This window comes from Spodoptera frugiperda, chromosome 28, assembly GCF_023101765.2.
Source record: "Spodoptera frugiperda isolate SF20-4 chromosome 28, AGI-APGP_CSIRO_Sfru_2.0, whole genome shotgun sequence".
In the NCBI taxonomy this organism is placed as follows: domain Eukaryota; kingdom Metazoa; phylum Arthropoda; class Insecta; order Lepidoptera; family Noctuidae; genus Spodoptera; species Spodoptera frugiperda.
Genome location: NC_064239.1, coordinates 4,072,741 through 4,098,901, shown reverse-complemented (window position 1 = coordinate 4,098,901; position 26,161 = coordinate 4,072,741). Strand labels below are relative to the sequence as shown.

The 26,161-nt window shown below is 39.1% G+C and overlaps 2 protein-coding genes across 3 annotated transcripts; one reads left to right on the top strand and one right to left on the bottom strand.

Moving 5' to 3' along the window:
* The first annotated feature begins 7,577 nt into the window (after window positions 1–7,577).
* LOC118265255 (uncharacterized) lies at window positions 7,578–21,310 on the top strand. Its single transcript, XM_035578060.2, has 6 exons — window positions 7,578–8,182; window positions 9,219–9,427; window positions 16,941–17,076; window positions 17,414–17,679; window positions 18,057–18,165; window positions 18,491–21,310. Exons 1-6 carry the CDS (start codon window positions 8,137–8,139, stop codon window positions 18,559–18,561), a joined length of 837 nt encoding a protein of 278 aa, XP_035433953.1. The 5' UTR covers window positions 7,578–8,136; the 3' UTR covers window positions 18,562–21,310.
* A 60-nt stretch (window positions 21,311–21,370) lies between these two features.
* Window positions 21,371–24,544, bottom strand: LOC118265243 (pro-resilin). Of its 2 annotated transcripts, none has more exons than XM_035578046.2 (5): window positions 24,299–24,544; window positions 23,245–24,033; window positions 22,801–22,990; window positions 22,290–22,328; window positions 21,371–22,042 (listed from the first exon to the last, which is right to left on the bottom strand). In XM_035578046.2, exons 1-5 carry the CDS (start codon window positions 24,305–24,307, stop codon window positions 21,432–21,434), a joined length of 1,638 nt encoding a protein of 545 aa, XP_035433939.2. In that variant the 5' UTR covers window positions 24,308–24,544; the 3' UTR covers window positions 21,371–21,431. The 2 variants fall into 2 exon arrangements, with proteins under 2 accessions (XP_035433939.2, XP_035433940.2); XM_035578047.2 differs by having other exon boundaries at window positions 22,942–22,990; window positions 24,299–24,543.
* Window positions 24,545–26,161: the final 1,617 nt, after the last annotated feature.

Here is a 26,161-nt window from a genome sequence, read left to right as displayed (position 1 = left end):
AAGAGTGAGACCATTGCTATACAATTGGCATAATTTCAAGCATCTTGTATTATTACTGTCTAAAACCCTAAAACTCCTTACTTAAAACTCAAACTTGCGACCACTCATACAACAAGGCAGTCCAAAGCATTTGAAGCAGTAACAAAATATTATTATAATAATTGAATTCAACTTCCAAAGTTCACCAACCTGGAAACGAACAGTTATTTGGGTCAGCAGTAATCACCAAGCTAGTTTTAGTTCCAGCCTTCTATAACAGGAGATGACTATATTTCTGTGCAACACGCTGTATAGTAGCTATTGCTATTCACAACTACAGGCGCTCTGCGCATGCCGCTTTATATCTAAGGAATCGAGGTCTAAGTTCAGATAATAAAGGGATTTTGAGTGTAGTTATTGTAATTGTAGACAATAAGAGACCGAGTGCCGATGAGTAGAGTAGATTTCTTAGTTTTACGTAATTAATATTGTGGGTTCAGATTTTTATTTTTATTTTTTTGAATGGGGAAAATCATCTCATGACATCTTGCCGCCTTGAATGAGGTGGGAGGGAGTGTCGGACTCTTACTGACTGAAAGCCACCCCGTTTCTTCTCCTGCTTTGAGCCGAAGAACCGGTAACTTGTAACGTTGTCCGAAGCTCTCCGGTTCAGGCATCAGCCCTACTGGATCCCACGTGTGATAGTCTAGCTCTTTGAGGATCCAGCGGCTCCCTGTGACCTTAATCAGGTCCTGCGCTGCGCAAGCTGGTACACGGTCTCGAGAACCTTTCTGCTTTAGCCATAAAATAAATAAATACAATAGTGATTATAAAGCCATGTTTCACGTAACAAAGGTTTCCTCAAATTCACTTATATGAAATAAACATTGAAAAAAGAGCCCAGAATTTAATAGTCCCACCGACATATTCCTGTAACATTCATCCGATAAAGTATAATGAATACGCAATTTTTCACCTCTTGCCTGAAAATCTCGTTGTAAGTCCGTACAGGCCGGTCGGTATTTAATATCGCGTAGGCATGTAGCAATAAACAATATTACCTCCATATAACAAGATAATAGCGTGCAATTTCTGATATATTATTATTACATTATGTTGGCCAACCTGGGAGTGTTCGGCCATGTTGTTAATTTGTGTAATAGTCGTCAAGTTGGCACTACCCTATAAGCTAATTAAATGTCGGTTCAATTTATTTTTATTTGCATACAATTATTGTGTTTTGCGAAATTGTTTGGTTAGTGAGTCATTTGTAAGTCAATTTTACTTAAAGTAACGTCCATTTTGTTTGAACTGAACTTAAAATGACTTAGATATTTACCTAAAAACTTAGTTAACAACTAGGTAGACGACTAGAACACATAATCAAGGAAACTCCGTCAATAAAACAAATACTGCGAGCATATATGTACATATATATGAATACTTAAATAGAAAATATTTTTAGAAACATCATAATTATGTCAAATTCCTATATATTTACAACGCAAAATAACTTAAACACAGTAACAATATTAAAAAATAAATTAACACATTCTTCCCTAATTTTCGGTCATAACCATAGTCATAACGACAATTGAACACGTAGGAGTAAAGTACAGCAATTTTCACGTACAAACATGTGAGATAAACAGGTCCAGAGTCCGCCCTGTCTGACCTGTTCCGGATATAATCCCTTGTCACTGGTGACGACACCGCTGGGAAGTGACGTACTCCATTGCTGACTGTTATTATCTATGTATGCAAACCACAAAACACTGAGTGAATTATTATCGCGATTTTACAGAAGGTTTTTTTTATAAAAGAAATGTCGCGTTCGATTTCAATCTACCTGTGTCGTAGTTGCATTGACAAACATAGGTACATGTTACATGTGTTTGTACGCCCACTCAAAAATAAATGATAAATAAACTTATTTTTGAAAATCAAAATCTCTGCTTAAATTTCTCATCAAACCCAGGAAACATTGCTGAGCAGTCAGTTATCAACCACTGAGGTCTATGTTAAATGTATTTACCAATTTTCGGATGATTATGTTTTAAATCATATATGTACGTAGTGAGCCTAGTCCAACAAAGCAAATCCATCCAACTAGAAATAATACCTATTTTACACAATTCTGGCCTTTTGCAACTAAACTTCCAAAATACCAAACATAGTAATAAAATAAATATTAGTAACTGCGCACCCTTCAACACGGTACGCGAGTGTCGACGTAAAGCTCATAGAACAATGCTGTTGAATGAATATAAGTTTAAAAATCCCGTTTGTCTGGTACAAATGGGATTTATTGTATTACTGCATATAATACAGCTTGTTTGTATGGAACTGTATTAAAGTATGCTGGTTTACCAGCATTAGGTTTTTAACCGACTTACCAAAAAGTAGAAGTTCTCAATTCAGCCGGTACCTATGTTTTCTTTCATAGAATTAGAAAGATAATGCTTAAAAGTAATTTAATTTGATTTTTTGTAGTAAAAGGACATTTAAATGCACCTAACAAGATTTTTATTGCAAGTGTTTTATTTACACAATTTTATTTGCATAGCAAAAATATTACGCCGCCATAGTTTACACCGATGTAATCCAATGACAATCCGTCAGAAATGTTAGCACCATGATAAGACAATTTAATTATTTTGCTCACAAAATTCAGCCTACACGTAGTTTCCTAGAATAAGTGGGCAATTAACCTATGTAAATTGAATAATTTTAAAATATTCCCGGTCGGGCCCATGTCAAGGGATAGTCGAGGTGAAAATTCTAACTAGTTTGACCCGGCAGCCACCTCCCGCTATTCTGATTAACAAAACTTTGCGGCCACCGCCCACTCCACGGTTTCATAAATGTCCTGCATTTAAAGTTTCCAACTTAATAATATACCTAGGTACAAGTCAACTTGCAGAATTTACCTCAGTGACGTTTGCACTGGGTCACTAAGTTAGTCTTGACTCCAACTTTGTGTGACTCAAGTGACATCAGAACGACTCAAAATTGCATCACTTCACAGTTCTTAAAATGTAAACTTAAATCGAGCAAAATACTAAGAGCAAAGGTTTGTAGCTCTGAGATTCACTTTTAGTAACCATTGCCTTCCTTGAAATGGCTTTTGGTCGCACTCAGTTGTGCGGCCCAGCTATCAGCGATTTAATGTTCAAAGAAATATCACTTCAACTTGGGAGAGCATTTAGGAGGCACCTACTGATCAGACCGAAGCTATATATTAGGCAGTATCTCCATAATTGCCGAAATATGCAAAATTTTACGAGTAGGATGTACTACTCACCGACCTAGGAAGGTTTTCTTAAGAAAAAAGCAATTACAGGTTTGTAAAGAATGTTCGTGGAGTTTGCTCGACGCTGGTTAAGACTTCGTTTCGCCTCCTCCTATTCATCCTAATTATGAGCCATCCATTGTGAGAGTATGCGATACAGGGCGGTTAATTGCCGAGATTACTTGTGCGTATACGCCCATAGGTCTTAGTTAATTTTAATGGCGCCTAAATGAAATACAGTGTGTGTAAAGTTGTGCGAACAACGCACAAGTAACTCAGCCATTACTCGTCCGTCTCGTTTGTATCAGGCTGAATCTTTTATAAAGACGAGGCGTGTCCCACGGCCGCGGCGGCTTCTCTAATGATGATTTACTCGCGCGAGTTCCCACGGGCGGTGTAATTTTCCCTTAGTAAAGCTAGACTACACACACACCATCGTGTTGTCCGAACTAAAGTGAAAACAAATGAAGAAACGCCTCCGTTTAATCATTCATTCGTGTGTGCCACGTGAGGCGGCTTTATTGAGATTTATATTGCCTTTTATCGGTCAAGCGATGGAGGCAGTTACTTATTACATCTGGGCGCCACTGACCGGACCGCGCTTACGATTCATGCCTGGGACATATTTCATGAATATAAACAACGATTCGTTCATTAACATTATACGTCTACTTAATTAAGTAAACAAAGCTAGCTAGCTTTTCGTGCGTCGGTCCCAGTACCAAACAAATATCTACGAAAGTTATTGCGGGTATTCGAAAGCCCTAAATCCCGACCGAGCATGTCGTGTTACTACTAGTTATAAAAGGAAGACGACAGTCGTTGTATATAAATTTTTATTTAACCAAATCTAGTAAACACTCTCCGGAGACATGAGAAAAGACACGTTCGTACTTTGTACCAAAAGAACCAAACGTATAATATTTCAGTAAAGGTCGCTTAAAAAAATAAAAGCACTCGTTTATTTGATTCCATGGTAGGCTGGTTGTTCAATATTGCACGAGTTATTTTGAAATTTTGACAAACACAGATGAAGCGTATTGTGGGTGACGGTCTGTATGTTGGTAGCATGTTTTGTTTCTTTTATCGAGTCGAGGGTGATTCGAGGGTGCGGGCATTGGGCACCGGGCAGGCGGACCCAACCAACCCGGCTTAATTAACGCGGGCCCGAAGCGAATATTAAATGTTCGCAAATAGACTTATTTGTCCATATGTCGGCCGTGGACCGTGCCTTACGCGCACCACAACTCGACATTAATTGAGATATCCAGAGCTTTGTTGTACACTGAATTGTACAAATTCAAGGTTAGTTAGCTGGGCAACCGCTTTAAACTAAATGTTAACTGTTAGTGATGTGGTTACGATTCGTTTGGACGTCACTAGGAACACAATTACGTTCGCGGTGGTCGCCTTTACACTGCAAATTGGTATTAAATAAAATGATTACGTGTGGAATTTAGTACATTGAAACACGTAGTTACGTTTATATGAGGGTGTACAGTTGAACTTTGTAATTTCTGTGTTATTCCGTTCGTGCCATTTACAAATTTAAATACGCGAATGATATAATTTGGAAATGGTGTGGTCGGGTTTAAACGTTTATGTATTTTGATCAATATTTTGTGAATAGTTTTTGGGAAACGAGTCAATGTTTAAAGATATTTATTGCACTAATTACAAATATTTAAAAACGTCATCTAATGTTAAGAAAAACTTAAAAATACTTGTCAAAGAACTAGGTCCCAAACAATCCCACATCCCATATTTCTAAGGAGAAATCAAAAGTCTACAAAAATCTAAGTCTTTCGACACTATTCATCCATAAAAAAAAAACAACTCAAAAACACACATAGGTATACAGGCTGCAACAAAATGACACAGGAAAAAATAATCCACAGTACAAAATCCTGACTGCAAAGTCCAAGTCACCGAAATGTGCTTCCCAGCTGAATAGGATTGGCCACGCTACAATAGTTTAAGAGCCGAGATTCCCAGCGCACTACAATCTCAAGCTATTCGAGTACTATTTTCACCTCTAGAAAGCAAATAAGTATAAGGCTAGAATCCCGAGGCTAATCTTAAAAGATAAGATGAAATAAAAAGTAACTACTATTTAGGTAAAGAAAACTGAAACCTTTAGAAATCGGAAATAACTTTGGCGCTCACTTGTTTTTGTATTTGACACACTAAGGTGCCAGGTTAGGTAATAAAAGGATCACCTTGTACCTATTATATAGTAACTTACATACGTAATTAATAAATAGTGAATGTTTCTAATATAGTAGTAGACAGGGTATTACATGACATGTATTCAGTTAGATGATTAAAAAATATTAGTAAACAGGTATTACATATTTTGTCATAGAAAGTTATAATATTAATGTAAAACGGAGTTAAGTCGTTTCAGCACTTTACCCCATAAAATGTATTACATCGTGACGTCATATGACATTTCAAATCTATGTATCGTCGAAAGAATTTATTTTTGTAAGAAAATAAAAAATACGTGGCTAAAGATTAGTACGGTAATGATTTAAAGTAATCTACCTGACGGACATTACAAAAAATAGGATACTACCCTATTATGTACCTTTGCATAAAATAGTATGTTAGATTTTTTAAAATTACGTTTTATTTTTTTTATTCCCTCTATATTTTAATAAAATGTACACTTACCTACAGTTGTATAACTCAACAAACAGACAGGTCGCGACATCTAGTGAACCACGCCCGAACTTAAGACAAACCGAGCGACAGACTAACGGAAATAACTTTGCCATATGGACTGAATAAAACTAATGTATTATCTACGAGCAAATGTGACGTCATCATAATCATATACTACTACTATTTTAGATGGGAAAGTTCCGATGTTTATTCATCTTTAAGTCTTATGCTCTAAAATTACTGATCATATTTGTATGACATTTTGTGGAAAATCCGTACAGATAGATTCGAGGACATCTTCAGATATAAACATTGTAACAGTGTTTTAATTAATTTTTCTGAATTTTTAATACTTAATTTGCAGTAAATCTTCTGATGAATTTTGCCCTAAGTATTTACCGAATCTAAGACATTTAGGTATTCATTTCCTATGATACATCGTATTTTATATCTTAGCTTGCACGAGTCGGTAGAAAAGTACAGTTAAAGCCACAACGCATCTGCAACACCTCATTTGTTGCAGTTGCCAATTGCCCATAAGACAATTAATAAGCACTTGATTTATTTGCTAAATAAACATTTCGGAGAAAAGATAAGTCTTATCGTTACTTAGGTAGGTTATTTGTCCAAATTCCGTGCAGTTTTATAATTAAACAACTTAGGTACCTAAAACATTTTTTAGGGATCAAAACACTAAGGTATTTAAGTAGCCAAACATATTATCCTAGGTTTAAATAATACTGACAAAGTGTACAACCCACCTGGAGAATTACGATTTAAAATTACTTTATGAATAAAAAACGTAAAATAATAGGTAACATGATTTACTGTACCTATACAGTATTTTAAACAAAAAAATACTTCTTTGGTAGATATTTAAAAAAAAATACTACGTGTACATTGTGGATCTCGAACACATTCGCAAAATAAAGTGAAGCGTGTATTTTATTTCAATGGAAAATATAACAACATCATTTAATATTTTATTTATTTTTATTTATATGAGAAAAAAGTATATGTATGTGTGTTAAATAATGATTAATCATACTGGCATAAACAATAAAAATTAATTACATTATAATATTACTTTTGCTACAGTAATACTACTTTGGGGCTTAGAAGACGGGATGTATGAAAACCTTTCGCTGCTACTTAAACCTGCGCATACGCATAATGGACTAAAAACATTTACCTGCTCTATCATGACCAAAATGAAGTTATTTAAACTACATTAAATGAGTAGCGAGAGTGCCGCAACTTGAACTTATCACAAGTAAATGTTTTCATTAGATAATACGATACAAAAACATTGTATTTACCACGAACAGATAACTGGCCCAACCGTGACCTCTCGCCACACACTAAAATGATAAAACAATAAAATATTTTCTTTCATACTTAATTAAGAAACTACTTGAACTTTATTTTCTAACGATTATGCATTATCGCGACCGCATAATATGCCAATTAAATCCATTCACAATCAGCTTTGTTTTATTTTCTCATTTTATAAATAAAAACTGCAAACTTTTTTGTATGAAACAAGAGGACGATAGCCTTTGATCCGACAAACAATAAAATTCAAATTTTTATCATGATAGTGGATAGTCGCGATAATCTGACACTCGTGCGTGTCGTGAACCCTAACAGAATAATTAATAGTTACCAAACAAACTATTAGCTATGTAAAGTGTTTTATCACATTAATTAATGCCGCTGGTGATACACTACACAGTGTAGTGTACCTCTACATTACTGCATGTATTTGGCCTGAGTCACACGTGTGCACCCAAATAATTATTATTCGTTGAACTCACGCCACCCCACTCACTGCGTGTAAGCTCACAGAAAAAAGTGCACGCTTTATATTTAATCAAAAATTGCAAAAATATTAATCATCGCCACGCAAACCCTTGGTATTGGTAGTACGTTGTTAGCGCGGCGCATGCGCTAGACAGTTCAGTGGCGACCAGTTTTAAATTTAGATTCGTGTCGCCGGAATTTCGCTGTCCTATTTAGACACCGCAAACGGCAGATTTTAACTGAATTCAAAGGTACAATTGTTATTGATGTTCATTTAAATTATTCGAGTCAGTGATTTATCAGTGATGCTTGGATGTGGAGTGAAGTGAAGTGAGAGCTGTCACCGTAGTGTGCGCGTGGTTGTGAGAACAGATTGCTGACTGTACTGCACCAACATGTTCGGGAGAACAATCCTAGTGTTGTTGTTATTGTGGACGCAAGGTACTGTGGCTCGTGCACTTTATTCCGCCGTAGTTTTAGTTGACGTGGCCGGTGCACTCCGGTACTATGAGCGTAGGTGCATGCATGACATTTAGATATACCTACATACATACTAAAGTCGTAGTAGTTCGATTCTACTTTCTATGAATGAGTCATAGTCAATTATACTCACTGACAAAAGCCGCGTGGTTTATCTGTCTGATGACATTATATTGCAGGCTTCTCATTAATTAGATTAGAAAACTCAGGTACGCCTATAATGAGATGATAATAATGTTTGCTGAAAACAATGAAATCTATAGAGTAACTAATTAGTGTTTTATAGAACAGACATCGACTGGGCGGTGTACTCGATACGAACACAGTATCGAGCTCTTCTGTTAATTAATACAGGCTGTAACAAAAACGTTTACCTTTTTGCATCATGCTGTACATGAGTACCGCGATGTGATGGCTTTTCCTTTGTTTTTTTTTCATGTTTCATATTTTTTTATGCAATTGTAATATTTTTCTTCATTTAAAGCATATATTTATTATAAATGGTATATACATATATAAACTCAGACTATTGTATAGGTATGCACGAATACACAAAACCATGCCTACTATAATAATAAATTTTGAAAATCAATAGTATTCACTAGGTATAATATTTATTGCATACTGAAAGGATTTTTTATCAGTTTCTTGATACCTGAATTATGCAATTTTAATAACATGTATATCAACCATTTAATGCTCGTAACATCCTCGACAATATACTTTAAAACACACACACACACACAACTTCACGCCTTTTATCCCCGAAGGGGTAGGCAGAGGTGCACATTACGGCACGTAATGCCGTTATACAATGTACACCCACTTTTCACCATTTTTGTGTTAAGGTCCCATGTAATAGGGGGTGAGCCTATTGCCATATTCTGGACACAATTCCAGACTCCGTGCTACTACCGAGAAATTTTCGAAAATCCGAAAAAAGCCCAGTAATACTACTTACAGTAATACTTTAAAACAATTTTCCAATATCTTCCAGATGCAGTCAAGAGTTTGCGTCTCGTGGAACTCCGTGTACCAACACATGAGCCCGAAGGCGGTATGGCTCTTCTTGGCTGCCAGTACGACCTAGAAGGGGACACCCTGTATTCTGTCAAATGGTACAAAGATGGCCGCGAGTTCTACCGCTTCGTGCCCAAAAATGATCCCCCTGTATATTACTTTCAAGCTCCGGGAGTAAACGTTGAAGTAAGTATTATCTACAAAATAGGTGCAATAATAATTACCGACCTTTTTTTAGAACGATAAAGATTTTGTTGGAATATTTTTATAAAAACTATCGTAAGACTTACTAAATTAACTTAAAATTACGGTTTAATCACGCATATATTAATGGAGAAAAGCTCTACTAGTTTCGAGTCACAGAGGGACTCTTCATCAGGAGCAGCGTGCGCAGACGCTGCGACGTCGATGAGTTGGATGCGCAACGTCACTGCGACTTTTTGGAATGTGGAAAATACAAAACCATTACCATTAGATGGTTATAATAGAAAAAGTCCAAGAAAACAGAAAATCATTCCATCTATCTCGTAAATAGGTTTAAAAAAATATTCTCCTTATAAGAAAGCTAACAAATCTTTATCTGATGGCCTAAACTTAATTTATTTTATGAGTTTCACTTTTTGAGACACGCTTCGACAGAAATTAAAAACGTATTTGCAAATGCAAAACCTATTTTTTTCTTGTCGTATTATCGAGTAAACGAATCACCTGATGGACACATGGACACCCAAAACATTCGAGGGGTTACAAGTGCATTGCCGGCCTTTTGGGTGTTAAATATATGAGGATTGTTGGAGAATTGGGGATTGAGGAGATTGGGAAACAGGTAATTGAGCCTCCTGTAACCTCACACACACGACGAAACGTTGTTTTACGTCGGTTTTCTGTGAGGTCGTGGTGAACCGTTGAGCCGGCCATTTCGTGCCGAAGCATGGCTCTCCCACACTTAAGATCTGTAGATTAAGATACATTTTTGACATTAGTGGTATGGAATTATAATCATATAGATACTGTATCCTTAATATGAGTCTGCTTTGCGTTAAAAGTAATCGAAACGAGAGCGTGTTCAGCGCTCTGATTGGCCAGCTCGGGTATACCAACCAATCAGAGCGCCGAACGCGTGTGTGTAAATTTCGCGCGCGTATTATAAAGGATAATGTATTCAAAGAATTCAGTAATGTATTACTTACATTATTTTACAATAGGCAGATACTGTCTTCCCGAACATAACATTATTTTACAATAGATACTGTCTTTCTTAACATTTAACTAAACCATGTAACTGAGTGAAGAAACAAGTGACAGATTTCATCTTAATGCCAACCGAGTACTTACCAATAAATCGCCAAATAAATTATTCATGAACATCATTTCATTGCACTATGAAAGGAAAATAATATTATAATATGTGATTTTGTACATCAATATTATGAATGTTTGGAAGATTTATAATGATTTAAACCGCTTACTACGACTAATCGTGAGTCACATGGTCAGTAATGCGACTGCTGATCTGAAGTTTTGAGGTTTCCCGTATCAGCAAAATATATCTAAACAAAACACATCCGATTTCGATTTAAAAAGATTGTTTTAAACACACAGTTTATAAATTGTGTCCCGAATTTCGTAAAGGTTTTTTTAAAGAGGGTAAGTCATCCAGTGACTTCCCCCGCCTTGGGCGAGGCGCTTGGATGACATCTACATGGTACTTATTTACTCATAAATAGCGAAAAAAAATTAATAATAGCGAAAAAAAAAAGATCTAGATGAGGTCACCATTCCCTAACGGACTACTCTGGTGGATGAACCAATACCTAAATACATAAATATAATAAATATCTCAGAGAAAGAAAGACTTCATATCATATATTTGGCACCTCTCACTTGCTGCCCCAGTCGATAAATAATATATGTAGGTACTAGAAATTATGAATCTTTTTATAGAAACAATGACATATGGGAACAGAGAATGACGTCACTGACGGGATTTGATATATCAAGCTATTTTAAAACGCGAATTCTACTTACACGTTGCTTTTAATCGTATCTATATTAAGATTGCTATAAATTGGAAAGCTTAGATGTAATGAGATTTTTTCAATATATTTATTATGCCAAAATGGCTGAACGGATCTAAATGAAACTTGTCACATATATAAATTACTAATCGTAGCTTCTGTGAGCAGCTTCGCCCGCGTTTTTGAGATAAAAAGTACCAAATCAGCTCATACCCTGTATGTATAGTCACACCTAAGCTCATACCCTCTCTTTATACCAAATTTCAGCTAAATCCATTCAGTAGTTTTTTTCAGGTGGTAGGTTTCGGCCGACGGCATTATAACCACCCACCGAGCAAAACCGTGTCGCCAAGCGGCCTAGCCGTGTTCCGCCACGATGCTCGGTGACGCCGCACGAGAGGATGGGTCGAAATGTTTGTTTCACTATGGGTAGACCGATCTGGCGCGCGCTGGTGTGGCTGCATCGGGTGGCCAGTCGCGGAGGGTAGCGGGATCCGAGGCACGGTGCACCGCTGGCCGACCGCAGATAGTTGGGGGCCCAATTAGCGTGCTAGCCACACGTGAAAGGCTGCCCCGCCATCTAGCGAAAAATCCCACGTATACGCCATCGTGCCGGTTGGCGACCGGAAGAGAGGGCCCGATGGATTTACGTGGGGGGGCTCGGGCGTCCCCGCAGTCTCCAGGCTGGCCTCCCATTGATGTGGCTAACTGCAGTGCGCGTCTGGGGTCGCCTGTGTGGGGGAACATTTCACTGCCATCCTCTCAGCAACTTATTTACGATAATGAAAACGAGAGCTAAGAAAAGGGTTCAACAGCGGCTGCACTCCTCTCCCTCAAAGTGCACCTCTCCAACATCCGAGGCTTGCACTCAAATCTCAATGCGGTCCATCACCATCTGGAGACCGAGAACCCAACGCTCTTGTTTCTCTCGGAGACCCAGATCAGATGTCCGTCGGACGTATCATACCTGAACTACCCAGGCTTTTCTCTGGAGCACAATTTCGTTCCCCGTGCAGGCGTATGCCTATACGTCCAAGACGGCGTCTGTTACCGGCGTCTCCGAAACTTTGAGGACCCCAGTTTTTCAACCTTGTGGATACTGGTGGACACAGGCATAGAGAAAATCCTCTATGCCTGTGTCTACCGGTCGCACAGCGGAGATTTGGAGACGACCAGATTAGCGCAGCACCTTGTGGAGACGGCGGATGCGGCTCGGCAGAGGTACCCTTCGGCCCAGTTGGTGTTACTGGGGGACTTTAACGCCCATCACCAGGAGTGGCTGTTCCCATACCAGTGCACTGACCATGCTGGGAGGGAAATGCGTAAGCTTGCGCTAACGCTTGGCCTGACCCAGCTGGTCCAGGAGGCCACAAGGGTGCCCGATGTCGACTCGCACACTGCCAACTGCCTAGACCTTCTGCTGACAACTGATCCAGACAGCTACTCGGTGTCAGTATCTTCACCCTTGGGTAGCTCTGACCACTGTCTGGTGAAATCCGTATCCACGTACTCCCCACCGGATCCTTGTCCCAGAGGATCTCGGCGGATGTGGCGGTACAAGTCAGCAGATTGGGATGGGATGCGATCCTTTTTTGCATCCTATCCTTGGCGGCCTGTCTGCTTCTCTACTGAGGACCCGTCAGCTTGTGCGGATGCCATAACAGGGGTGTTGCGTCAGGGCATGGAATACTACATTCCATTCTCGGACGCGACATCTTTCGGTGGGACTCGTCCATGGTTCGATGCCGACTGCAGACGTGCTGAAGCGCGAAAGCATGCGGCATACTTGGCATGGGCGGATGCCAGGCGTCGTAAGGCTGACGACACTCTTCAGAGGAAGAGAGCCTATAACAGGGCTGCCAAGTCATGCAAAAAGGCATTACGGATGGCCCGGTTCAACCACATTGGCCGAATAGGGAACAAACTGGCTTCTTACCCAGCGGGTAGTAAAGCATTCTGGTCCCTGGCCAAGGCGGTTGAATCGAACTTCTGCCGCCCTTCACTCCCACCTCTCCTGGGGCCTAACGGGACGCTGGCACACACCGCGGTAGAGAAGGCAAACCTGTTTGCTTCTCTATTTGCGGAATCTTCACGTCTTGATACTGGTGGCGCTATACCTCCTTCTCTAAATAACGTATGCGAGACGAAAATGTCGAAAATTCGCATCCGACAGAAGGAGGTGTATAAGACGTTGCGTAATCTCGACGTGAACAAGGCCAGTGGCCCCGACGGAATCCCGGCCGTGGTTTTAAAAACCTGTGCGCCTGAGTTGTCTCCAATCCTGACACGCCTGTTTCGACTTTCCTTGGAGACTGGTCAAGTGCCGGTTGCATGGAAGCTGGCCAACGTGCAGCCTGTGCCCAAAAAAGGTAGTCGTGCCGACCCTAACAATTACCGACCAATCTCGGTCACGTCCATACTCTGTAAGAGTATGGAACGTGTACTTAACAACAGGCTCCTGGCATACCTTGAAGGTAACGACCTCCTCAGCGATCAGCAGTATGGGTTTCGCCGCAACCGATCCACTGGGGACCTTCTTGCGTATGCCACCCACATTTGGAGCGAGGCCATCGAGAAGCACGGGGAGGCAATAGCGGTCTCTCTCGATATATCGAAGGCCTTTGACAGGGTTTGGCACGACAGCCTTATCGGCAAGCTTCCTGCATATGGACTTCCCGCTGATCTGTGCAGATGGATTGCAGACTTCCTGAGGGATCGGTCAATTCGAGTAGTCATAGATGGCTGCTCGTCTGACCAATTTGGTATCAACGCCGGAGTCCCTCAGGGGTCAGTACTTTCAGCAACGCTCTTTTTGCTGCACATCAACGACCTGCTTAAGCCCGGTATCTTTGGGTATGCAGATGACAGCACAGTTGTTGAAAGGTATGTGTCCGATGCGCGGACTAGCGGAACACAGATCCAGTCTCTAAGAGAATCCATGGTCGAACGGTTGAACTCGTCCTTGAAGGCGGTCTCCGATTGGGGTGACGCCAACTTGGTCAGGTTCAACGCTACCAAAACCCAGGCGTGTCTATTCTCTGCCAAACGGAGTCAATTTCCGCTGGCTCCTACTTTCCGAAATGTATCCGTTCCAATATCGGATCATCTAGAGCTTCTTGGCGTAACTCTATCGCCAACGCTAAACTTCGGCTCTTATATAGAGTCGAAGGCGCATCTGGCTGGTAGGAAGTTGGGTATCCTCTCGAAGGTGGGACGGTACTTCACACCAAAACAACTGCTGAGCCTGTACCAAGCGCAGGTTCGGTCATGTATGGAGTACTGTTCTCACCTTTGGGACGGCTCGGCTGAATACCAGCTGGATGCGCTCGAACACATTGAAAGGCGTGCCAAGAAGCTCATCAACGATGATGCGCTTGTGGAGGCCCGGCTTCAAAGCCTTGAACACAGGCGCAAGGTCGCAAGCCTTTCCGTTTTTTACCGGATACATTTCGGAGAGTGTGCGGGGGAATTGCACAACTTGATTCCCCCTAGTCCTTTTCATCATCGAACCACAAGACAATCGGCGAGGCGTCACCGCTTCATGGTAGATATCCCACCCACTCGCACGAAGCGCTTCGCTTCAAGCTTCCTTGTGCGAACTGCTAGGGAGTGGAACTCCTTGCCGGAGTCTGTGTTTCCTGATGGGTATAACCTGGGTGTCTTCAAGGCCCGAGTGAATAGGTTGCTTATGGGCAGACGTGCTCCACCGTAGGCCGCATCATCACTTACCATCAGGTGAGATAGCGGTCAAACGTCGACCCATTAAATGTAAAAAAAAAAAAAAAAAAAAAGTAGTTTTAGCGTGAGTGACCGACAAACACTTAAACGAACAATACATTTAGTGTGAGTGTGTTAGTATGCGATAGCACATACAAATGCTTATCAAAAACCACTGCACAAAAATGTGAAGACAATATCTTTAAATAATCTATCTATAATAAATATCAAGGCGCTTTAATATAGTAGGCCTATATTTTCCGGAGCTGCGGACTACCTAGCGGGTTTACCGGGGCTCCGGCTGAAAAATTCTGATGAATTTTTAGCCGGAGCGGTAGGTTTTAGTCAATAAGAGCCTAAGGCGAGAGAAGTCATTGGATGACTTTCCCTTCTTAAAAAAGGCCTATATTTTACATCATCATTATGTAGATATTCTTATCTTATTTCGGCAAATAGGTAGGCATAGAAAAAAAAACAGATGACTCTCATTTCTATATTTCATCGAACATGTTACAAACAAACTTCATCGTCGTCGTCATGGAAAAAGCTATCTATAACTTGTAAACAACTATTCCGAATATCAGCGATACTCCGGACAACTTTCCGACTTACTAAGTAGTTGCTCTTTACGTCAAATGTACATAAGTACTTATATACTTCTCATCACTTCATCATACATACAAAGTTATGAAAGTATGTATAAACAAAAATGTAGATACTAACTTTGTACACTGAATTTTATGATGTTATGGGACCGCTTAATAGTGTCAATGGGTACATGAGTACATGCTATAGCTACTGCCGCACTGTTACAACCGCTCTGCTCGGTTCCTTTTGATCGTAGCGTGATGTGTCATAGCCTATAACCTTCCTCAATAAATAGACTAACTAACTAAAATAGGCATATTTTTTTAATCCATCCGGCTTTATAAAATAAAGTATTTAAGTTTTACATTTTAATTACTGGCAAGTACCTATGTACCCCATAACCGTATTACAGGAATGAATTAAATATTTCAATAGTAAGAACTAATACTTAGTCGAAGGATATACGATGCTTATTTATTATATTTATTGAATAACTTGAGAAAGAAAATCGGAGTGGAGACAATGTCTATTTTATTAAATGAAAAAAAAAAGATCATTATATACTCCATACCAGTTATTATTTTAAAATGTAAATAACCAATTTTAACGTTATATACTTTCTATGTACGTATTAGTTAATTATAATGGCAATTCATCTGTTTTTAGTTCCTGAAGATATTACCGGACATGATTGCGAAGGTCTATAAAGCGATTGCTACATTTCGTAACATCTTTGAATTTCTAGAAACAAATTTCGAGTCCGTTTCTTAGAAAGCAACCTTTTGCCTGTAACGGTCTCTGCGTTCCTGTAACCTCTTTTATAAGAATTCCATTTAAGAGCTTAAGGAACCGTTCTTTGAAATTTAAAAATAATTAAACATTCTCAAGAGTTACCTCAATGGTCTAATTTAAATAATTCTTTTGAATACACCTGACTAAACAATGGATGCAAGTAGCTAATTGTCATTTAACGTGGAAGACTAAGGGAGAGGCGTTTGTTCAGTGGTGGGCATCTTCCAACTGGTGATGAAGACAACTGTTAATCCGCTGAAAAGTAATAGTTTGCTCGACTAGACACTCAAACCTGGTAGTTAACTAGTAACTTAGGCCTGAGCCAGCCGAAGCTGCGGACTACCTAGCGGGTTTACCGGGGCTCCGGTTCGAAAGGCAGGAGTACGAACGGGGTGGTTTTTAGTCGGTAAGAGTCTGACACTCCCTCTCGCCACGCTTAAGGCGAGTAAGTCATTGGATGATTTTCCCCCCTCAAAAACAAAAAGGCCCTAGCCAGAGCTCCGGTAATCTCGCTCTGCAGCCTCGGTCGAGAAACTTGCAAGGCACTTCACATATAACAGAATCAATAATACCTCTTTTTACAGATAGGACGTTCTTCAAACACCGTGGTGGCGCTAGTAAACCTCACGCAGGAGTCTGCAGGACATTACCGCTGCGAAGTGTCCGGAGAAGCACCCTCATTCGCTACTGTATTCAGACAAAAATACATCAACATACATTGTAAGTTCACAACTTTATTCTACACCTCATTCACTTAAACACACTCGTGCCCTTATTAACATAACCAAGTCAAATTATGCCTAAACTGTCGTCCGCCATGTTGACCACAGAGTAAACATGTTTATTCCGCTTTTTACGACGCCAAGGTGTTGAGTTTCGAATTTGGAGTAAAATAATAAAACCCTAATTTTAAGTTTCGCTTTTGTTTTTCTAATTGTATCATTTTAGTCTCGTGAAATTAACCGAATCAAAAACGGAGTTTTTGTTATTGCAACACCTTTACTGTTTTTATTGCCAATACAGGTATTTTATTTTGTTCTTATGCCATCGATTTCAGTACTTCCGAAAGGCGGACCCCGAGTTATTGGTCTCAAAGAGCAGTACAATTTAGACGACCTTGTAGTGGCGAACTGCACGCTGCCACCTTCTCGTCCAAAGGCGCATTTAAAATGGCTCATCAACGACAGGCCTGCACCCTCCTCTTACATTCTGGGACCCTGGTACCGAGTGTCAGCCGAACGACCTGATGCTGCCGAAACTATTCTGCAGTTAAGCTTCTTCGCAACCACTTCTGATTTTGTTAACGGTGCCATCAAATTAAAAGTAAGTCTAATATCAATAGTGTCATAATCATAACCATTAAGCAGCAGACTTCTACCCCATGGCTTCAATTTCCTTAATAGAACTGTCAAAACTAAAAAGAACTTTTCGATTCAAGAGATTATGTGGCTCGAATAAAAGCCAAAGCTCTCACAGTTTTACTACACTTTGTACCTACACACGTACCTATGGCTTTTCTTCAACTCATTTGTTTACCCAAAAGGATAGCTACCAGCTGTATATGTTTCCAAAAATGCAATTTGTATTCACTGCACACACTGAATCTTTTGACTTGGTACTTTTTTATTTGTACTTTGGCTTTAAACTGGCAGTGCTATCTCAAAAACGCTTGCATATTCATTTATTTATATTTGTTTTAGTGCCAGGCTACGATTGCACCGCTCTACCAAAGAGAGACGGAGTCCACCCATTATATATCTCTACCTTTTTCTATGGCCGCCCATCCACCTGAGGCAAAGGAAATCCGAGGTAGGTAAAGGTACACAAAACTGTACGGCCTCACAAATAAATTACTTCACATAATATGTAGCAACAGCACTTCTGTTCATCATGTTCTTCATAATTAGTTATATTAATCACGGCCTTTCACTGCAACCTGAGACAAACTGCCATAATTTTCTGTTAATCGTTATAAATAAATATATTCTGCTTAGCAAATGAAATGTTGACTGTAATGTTCATCCTTTAGAACTAATTAATAGCTTTAGATTTAACACCAAACTGTGTGTGTGAACATGTAATATATGGAAATCATTAAACGCTTTACTCACATATTCTGTTGTTTTATTTTCAGACATCGCCTCGTCGGTGGAAAATACGTTAGCAACTTTAATTGTACCATTAATGATGTTAATATTAATGTAATAGTACCGTGATATCAGTGTTTAGTGTAGGTGGCCAGACATGTGTATAAAAGGTTTTATATTATTTGTTTGACAAATCTTTCATGGATCACATTTCGAGTGTTTTGTGGTGGGACGTGGTGAATACAATGTGGAACGTTTTAGATACGGTTAAGCAATTCTTTAGAAGTTCACAAAACTTGAACATCAGGAAACATACGTGTTGGTTAGTTGTAGGCACATACACATGTATATATCCGTGTACAACTAACTAGGGAAGTTGGTCCTACTACGAAGCAAAGCGCTCGCAATCTTGAATAGTTTCGTTTCGGAACGTTACAATTATACTACCTTCGTGAGTTGTACGCATTATACTGACGAGAATTTCTCTACACACGTTCAATGGACTGTATCGCCTGTTCGCCTATCACTTTAGCGACATATTTTTATTACAATTTCTACCTTACATCTAAATAATAAAGTACATAATTAATATGAGTTGCGTCTGAAATATGTCTCTAAGGAAGTATGCATGTTTGTTATACCAAAGTTTGATTTCCGAATCGGACAAATTGTTATAGGGTTTTTTTTAGTAATAGCATGTAATCTAGAACATTGTCTTGGATCCTATATATATGGCAATAGGCTTACCCTCGTTATACTTATAACATAACAGAAGAACTGTGTATATTCCATTGTATACGTAAGTGTATACCTCTGTCCACCCCTTCGAGAATTAAGAGGCGTGAGGTAGAAGTGCAACAAATAATAAAGCAAACTTCACTATGAAGTTTTATAAATAGCTGTATAAGTTATTTTTTCCGAGTTGACGTATAAAGTGCGGTTGTGGCCAGAAAGACAAATTGCGGGGTTGATGTTTTTTATTTCCTTCCCAATAAAAAGTAAGCGCCAAGCAAAAATATTTTCGACCTCTCCGTTGAAATGCAGTTTTCGGTAGCGAATACGAAAAATCTTTGGATACATTTTGACGTTGCTGCTTTTAATAAAATACTAGTTTTTGTTGGCTATTTTATTTCACTAAAATATCTTTATAACACTATGTAGATTCTATAATTATTTATGTCAGCAAACTCCTAAACAGCTAAACCGATAAGGATGAAATATGTCGTATGCCTACTTTGAAGATGATTTGAGAGCTCCATGCTATATAAGGCCTTGTCAATTAAGTTACAAATTAATTAAAACATTTAAAACCACTTTAATTATATGGTAAAAAATGTACACTGGCCATAAATAATCGTCAATATTTTACCTACACATTTTTGGCTACCATCCAAAAGAAAAAATTAAATAAAGACGTAAGATATTTTTCGATGTAGATTTTAAATACGTACTTACTCACTAAGTACTATGTATAACATAGCGTTGGTATATAATTTTATTCATATGTTTAGAGCATAATAATTGTTATTGTATGGCTTTAATTTGTATCCGTGAAATATTAAGAAGAGCTTGAAGTTATGTAGATTTAGTATTGAATGTAAGTCTAGTGGTCTATTGAGCAACGCTCCCTAAAATCTCCTTAGTCCGTCCCAGGGCGTAAAATTGTAATTGGAAATTATTCCGATATTCAAGGTTATTAGTGATAATGCGAAGTTAATTAACACATTAAACGCCATAGGGGCAAAAGTGACCGGCGCTAGCGGAGGATTTGCCTTCAACAGATTTTTGTTGGCAGTCAGTCTAAACGATATTTGTTGGGAAGAACATGAAGAAAGAAAATAGAAGTGTCGTCTTTAAGTTATGCACCGACCAAAGTTTATAGATAGAATAATGCTTAAAAAACTTCAAAAATAGGGTGAGATTTGATAGATTGAGAACATTTTATGTTGTGGTATATCAACAGTAGCTTTAGGGTCGGCTCAAATCTGACGTAACATGCGTCGCGTATTATCGGTCACGTAACGCCCGAACAGACAAACGTATAGAAAAGTACTTGACCGTTCACACTCAACCAATGATACGTTAGTGCAACCGATGATACGCTCGACGTATTTTACGTCAGATATGAACCGACCCTTAATTTCTATTTGGTACAGCAGATCTGTGCTCTTTTTATTGCCAGTCAACAAAATGCTCTGGTTTAACATTTCTAATTAACATGACCATGATTTATATTTAGACCCAAACATTATATTATTAAAATATGAAAAAAATCAACGAAACAAATTCAGTCGTCAATGCGACTTGTAACAATTATTGGCGGGCTTGTAGATAATGTGTTGAAGTCAAAATAAAAATGGTTACGGTGATTGGTAACGTCCAAATAATAAGGAACAATTTGTTAAATGACAATAAAAAAGAGGACAGATCTGCTGTATCAAATATATATTAAAGCTACTCGTGATATGGTCACGGTAATTAGAAACAAAAAATGTCAAACTGGACAATAGGAGAAATGTCGAACAAAAATGTCTAATGCTTTAACTAGAGCATGAGAAGCAATGAGTTCAAGTTTCAAACTCCTTTACATATACCAAAACAAACACATTTCAAATCTCATCCTTATCTTCCACTTTTAATTTATCCATTTTATTTATATTTTCTTTTCGTGATACACTGATGCATTCGAATCGAATAATTGTATGGTTTTATATGTATAAATTAAAAATATTATTTTCTTGATTACTTTTTATAATATTAATGTGTAATACCATACTAATTAGAAAGGTTGTGATAGCGATATGACTGCTTTGCATGACAACGATTGTACTTTATAAATAAAGGAAATATAGTGAGTTATAATAAAACGAGTTTTTTTTTATATTTAGTTTATTTACAAAGCTTTATAATTCATTTAGGTGTGTAAGTATGGAACTTACTGAAGCGTTTTATGTTTATCGTTAAAGAGTTGCTATCGTTGTTACGTTTTTAATATCCAGATCCTCGGGGTCCACTTGGTCCACCACTAGGGTAGCCTTCTTCGCCATTTCCACCATTTTGAGATCCACGTCCTCTACCTCCATTCTGGCCTCCAGGCCCACCTCGACCCCCTTGAGGTCCACTTGGATAACCATTGCCATTGTTTCCATTACCTCCAGGGAAGCCTCCACCATTTCCACCTGGACCACCGCTCGGGTAACCACCATTACCACCTCCAGAACCACTTCCACCTGGGAAACCACGACCACCCTGTGGACCACCACTTGGATATCCATTCCCTTGACCACCGCCATTCAAATCTTCTACACCGGAACCAGATGGGAACTGAGAACCTGGTTGACCGCCTTGACTTCCTCCACGGCCATTGCCATTCCGTCCACCACCATTGCCACCAGGTCTCCCACTCGGATAACCCATGAATCCTTGGCTTCCTGAGTCGCCCTGACCAAAGCCGCCTTCTTGGTATCGTCCGAGACTGCCTGACTGATCTTGTCCTGAACTTGGGTATCCACTATCACCACCTGGGAAGCTGCCACCGGGTCCGCCTTGTGGGTAGCCTTGACCGCCGCCTTGTCCGCCACCCTGTCCGCCTCCACCTCCTGTGAAAGATTTAAATAATGATACTTTAAATACTTTGACATCATATTTAAACAAGGAACCTTTTAGTTTCAAACAAAATTTTGGGAAACTTGGATGTGAATAATGTTAACTGTTATTTTAATGCAAATTATTCTGAGAAATGAAACCATTTACATTTGTTAAGATCACCAAGTTAACTATTGGAATACTTATAATATATTTATTATAATAATATTGTCATTAAGAGTAGTATTAAACATTCATTACCACGACCAAAGCCGTTCCCGTTGCCGCCGTTGCCGCCACCTGATCAAAATAAATAAAAATGAACAAAACAACCGACCGTTAATGGAATACTTGGAACCAGCAAGTTAAGTCCAACTACTAACAGCTTTGTTTAAGTACAGCACTCATTAGTTCACGTAATTTTACAACGAAAATTGCTAATTTGTAACAACAACAATTTTCCTACTAAAGCCGTCGATTTTGCTAATATTGTAGTGTATTATTTTGGGCATAGAAATGTTTTGATTTCGGATCAAATAGTAATAATGTAATCATGTGTTGTATCGTTCACATATAAATTATTCTGAACTACTTTTAAATAGCTATTGAACTTGTATTCTGATCAACCAATTGGCGTTTGTGGTAAACATGAAAGACTGGAGACATTTCTATATAAAATATTTATCTAAAAGTAGAAATACTGAGTCGTTTGATATGCAACGCAGCGTAAGCTATACAGGTGTCGCATCGCCAACCAAAACAAAGAACCAACCCTCGTATCGGATCTGAGGCATGTATCCTTGCAGGCCCGCCTCGTACTCGACAACCTGTCGCCTGCCATCGGGCAGCACTACGTTATACTCCCCAGTGGCCAGGTCGCCATCACGCTGCTCAGAATGACCAAATTTAGTACCTGTCTGAGCGTCGTCCACCTCATAACTAAACTCGTATTTAGCCGGCTCCTGAAATATAATAGTAATGGCATTACAGACTGAAGGTGCAGTTGTATTTACGCGTTTTTAGACAAACTAGACTATAAAATAAAGACTTTAGGTAAATGTTTAAGAAACTTTTGAAATTTAAGTTATGGACTTGATTCCGATATGACAATAAATTAATGAAACTCTTTAATAATCAGATCGATTACTAGATCTTTCAATTAAAGTAAAAGTGTGATTGTAACTATAATGAAAAAATAGCTAAACTGAGCACTCACATTAGATTGTCCATCATCATAGTTAGATCCACGACCATTGCCTCTTCCGCCTTGACCTCCAGAACCACCAGGGCCGCCACCAAATCCAGGAACACCATATGACGATGATGGTTGACCACCGTTGCCGTTGAATCCTCCAGCACCACCAGATTGAGACCCAGCGCTAGGTGACAAATAGCTGGAGTCTGGCCCGCTTTGAGATCCTTGACGCTGGCTGCCTGACTGACCGTTGCCTGTAGATTGGAAATCTCCAGTAGGCGGTGGGCCATATGAACTGTCTGGCCTTTGACCGAAACCTGGACCGCCTCCATTAGATCCGCCACCATTAGATCCGCCTTGTTGATTGGGTGGCCCGTAAGAAGACTGAGGTCGGCCTCTACCGCCGTTTGCTCCACCAGGGCCGCCACGACCACCAGGACCCCTTCCATTTGATCCCTGGCCGTTACCACGTCCTGGGGGACCGTACTGGGAGTCAGGTGGACCACCTTGAAAGTTCCCAGGTCCTTGTTGAGAGCCAAAACCTTGTGATCCTTGACCATTGCCTCTTGCAGATGGTGGGCCATATTGCGTATCAATAGATGGTCCAGTTTGTCCATTTGAGTAAGAATCTTGTCCGGTTGGAGTCAAACCACCGCCTGGTTGAGATCCGCCCGATGGTCCACCATTACTCCCTGGCGGTCCATATTGTGATGATGGCCTACCACCAGAGCCAGAAGGAGGGAGGTAGCTGTTTACGGGAGGCTCACATCTGCTTGACGGCCACACAAGGGCGGTAAGCAAAAATATATACTGAAAAAAATACAATAATTAAAAACACAATACAAAGTGGCACATCCCCCGATGTTTTATTTTACTTTCACTAATGCTGTCTAATCGTACGTCCTAAGTAAGTATCACAAAATTGAGAAATCCATTAAAAGTGATTTAGAAAAATAACAATAAAATTATTTTCACATACGAGGGGTAAGTAGGTACATGTCTACGCTGCTCGGTAAACAACAAGGCACTAAATATAAGATGTACCATGAATCTTTACGTAAACAGAAACACTTACTAAAATCATCACTGGGGAGTTTTCATGTAACCTTAAAGCTAGCAAAGCTCTGGAGATGTGTTACTTTGCTAAGTTTTAGCTTTGGAATACATTAAATTTGAATAGTCGCTGTTTATATAGGAACGGTGGTAGTGAGCGTGATACTGATACGATGTAAGAGCTCACGCGTGAGTTTTGCACCTAGATTCGTGCATCTGCCTAGCGGCCGTCACCGAGCGACGCCTGCGACGCGTCACCGTGGGACTCCCGGCCCAACGGCAGCGCCACATGCAGCAAATAATGACTCCGTTCCGTGACGAGCACACAATTAATTGGTATCGACAAAACGCTCCATTTATTTTAGATAAATTGTTCGTCTGTCAGTATCTATGTCGTGCAGCAAAATTTATGAGCTAAGAAACAATATTTTACATTATTGCACAAATATCAGATATTTAGATACAATTCGGGAGATTTATTAATTCTTTGTTTTCAGACGTTGATGATTCTAAATAATGACTTGTAGTAGTTATTAATTTTCTTTTAATAACTAAATATATATTGTTTACCCACCATAGTATCATATAAAGGATTATTTTTATGATTGGTTGGAAAAATCACGTGTTGACAACAATAGATGTAGGTTAGATGGCACCATACAACGACATGGTGTGTGCAATACGCAGTAATTCTACACGCAATATAATTATTCTATATGAAATATGATATTGATAGGCTGCGTTTATTTTGTTATTTCACTTTAGCTATAAAAACAGCATAGCAATAAAACAAAGGATTTATACTACAACAGGTTAATTTAATGTAGGGTTATATTAAAATTGTGTCGTGAATATCTGCCTTCTCCATTGAGGTTAAAGGCGCAATGTTACGTTAATCCCAAATCGTAAAATTCTATTTTGAGCTATAAACCGAAATTTAGTACCTATATAGTTTAATTGTCGATGCAATCCTGCATGGTATAGAGAGGATTCAGACTAGATGTGGGCACACCATATTTTTAACTTACGAAGGCCATGTGAGTGACATCGATGCACTCACTATCACTAAACCTACGTGTCTAAGTATTTTACCTATATGTATGTACTATGTCAAATTACCATACATTACATACATTTTACTAGTGATCCACACATGAGTTTGTGTATGTGAAATTATGTTCGATCTTGTTGGGAGTTCATCAGTTTCAGAATAGAAATGATCATATTATTTTCAGTGTTAGCATAATTCTTAAAGAATTGAAAACAATAATTTTCAGTGGCAATCATTGCAGGAAGAGGAAAACGTTTTTATTTGTTTGTTTGCTTGCTTTCACCACCCAGGAAGTAGTTTTTAAAACATGTTACTATCTTAATAGAAATTGAGAGTTGAAGCAAAGTAACCAACTAATAACTTCTAGCTAAAAAAAAAACCAACCACAAAGTAACTTAGATCCAGACAAAACCAGGTGTCCTAACAATAATGACAAATATATATGTGATGGCTGTTGATAAATGGAACATTGTATCCGTGATGTCGAGCCGTGCGGTGATCTGTGTCATCCTCGCTAGTTAGCGAGTCGTGCGCAGCGTTGCAACAGAGGCAAGCCGCCCCGTGCGCCCGCGCCGCGACGCTTTGATAACGTACTGCGAAACTTTACACTTATAATGATCCTTATGAGTTCACGATATTTGGAATCGTTATGTGTCTCACATAATGTTTTGTATTTATGGTTATTACCGTCTCACACGCAGCTGTGAGGACTAAATACACAGTTGTCTTTGGAAAGATTATTTTGTTACACCTTCCTGATTACTAGTAGTAAAGAAGGGTTTCTATTTTGAGAAAGTGTAATCTTTATGTTACTAAAATTATAGTGTGATACAA

What these genes read in the sequence shown, in the direction of transcription:
- LOC118265255 (XM_035578060.2), top strand. Translation starts at nt 8,137, where the DNA reads ATGTTCGGGAGAACAATCCTAGTGTTGTTGTTATTGTGGACGCAAG. An exon ending in GTTGTTATTGTGGACGCAAG is followed by an intron (nt 8,183 to 9,218) that starts GTACTGTGGCTC and finishes AATATCTTCCAG; the next exon opens with ATGCAGTCAAGAGTTTGCGT. An exon ending in CTCCGGGAGTAAACGTTGAA is followed by an intron (nt 9,428 to 16,940) that starts GTAAGTATTATC and finishes CTCTTTTTACAG; the next exon opens with ATAGGACGTTCTTCAAACAC.
- LOC118265243 (XM_035578046.2), bottom strand. An exon ending in ATGATGATGGACAATCTAAT is followed by an intron (nt 22,991 to 23,244) that starts GTGAGTGCTCAG and finishes ATTATATTTCAG; the next exon opens with GAGCCGGCTAAATACGAGTT. An exon ending in CGGGAACGGCTTTGGTCGTG is followed by an intron (nt 22,043 to 22,289) that starts GTAATGAATGTT and finishes AATCTTTCACAG; the next exon opens with GAGGTGGAGGCGGACAGGGT.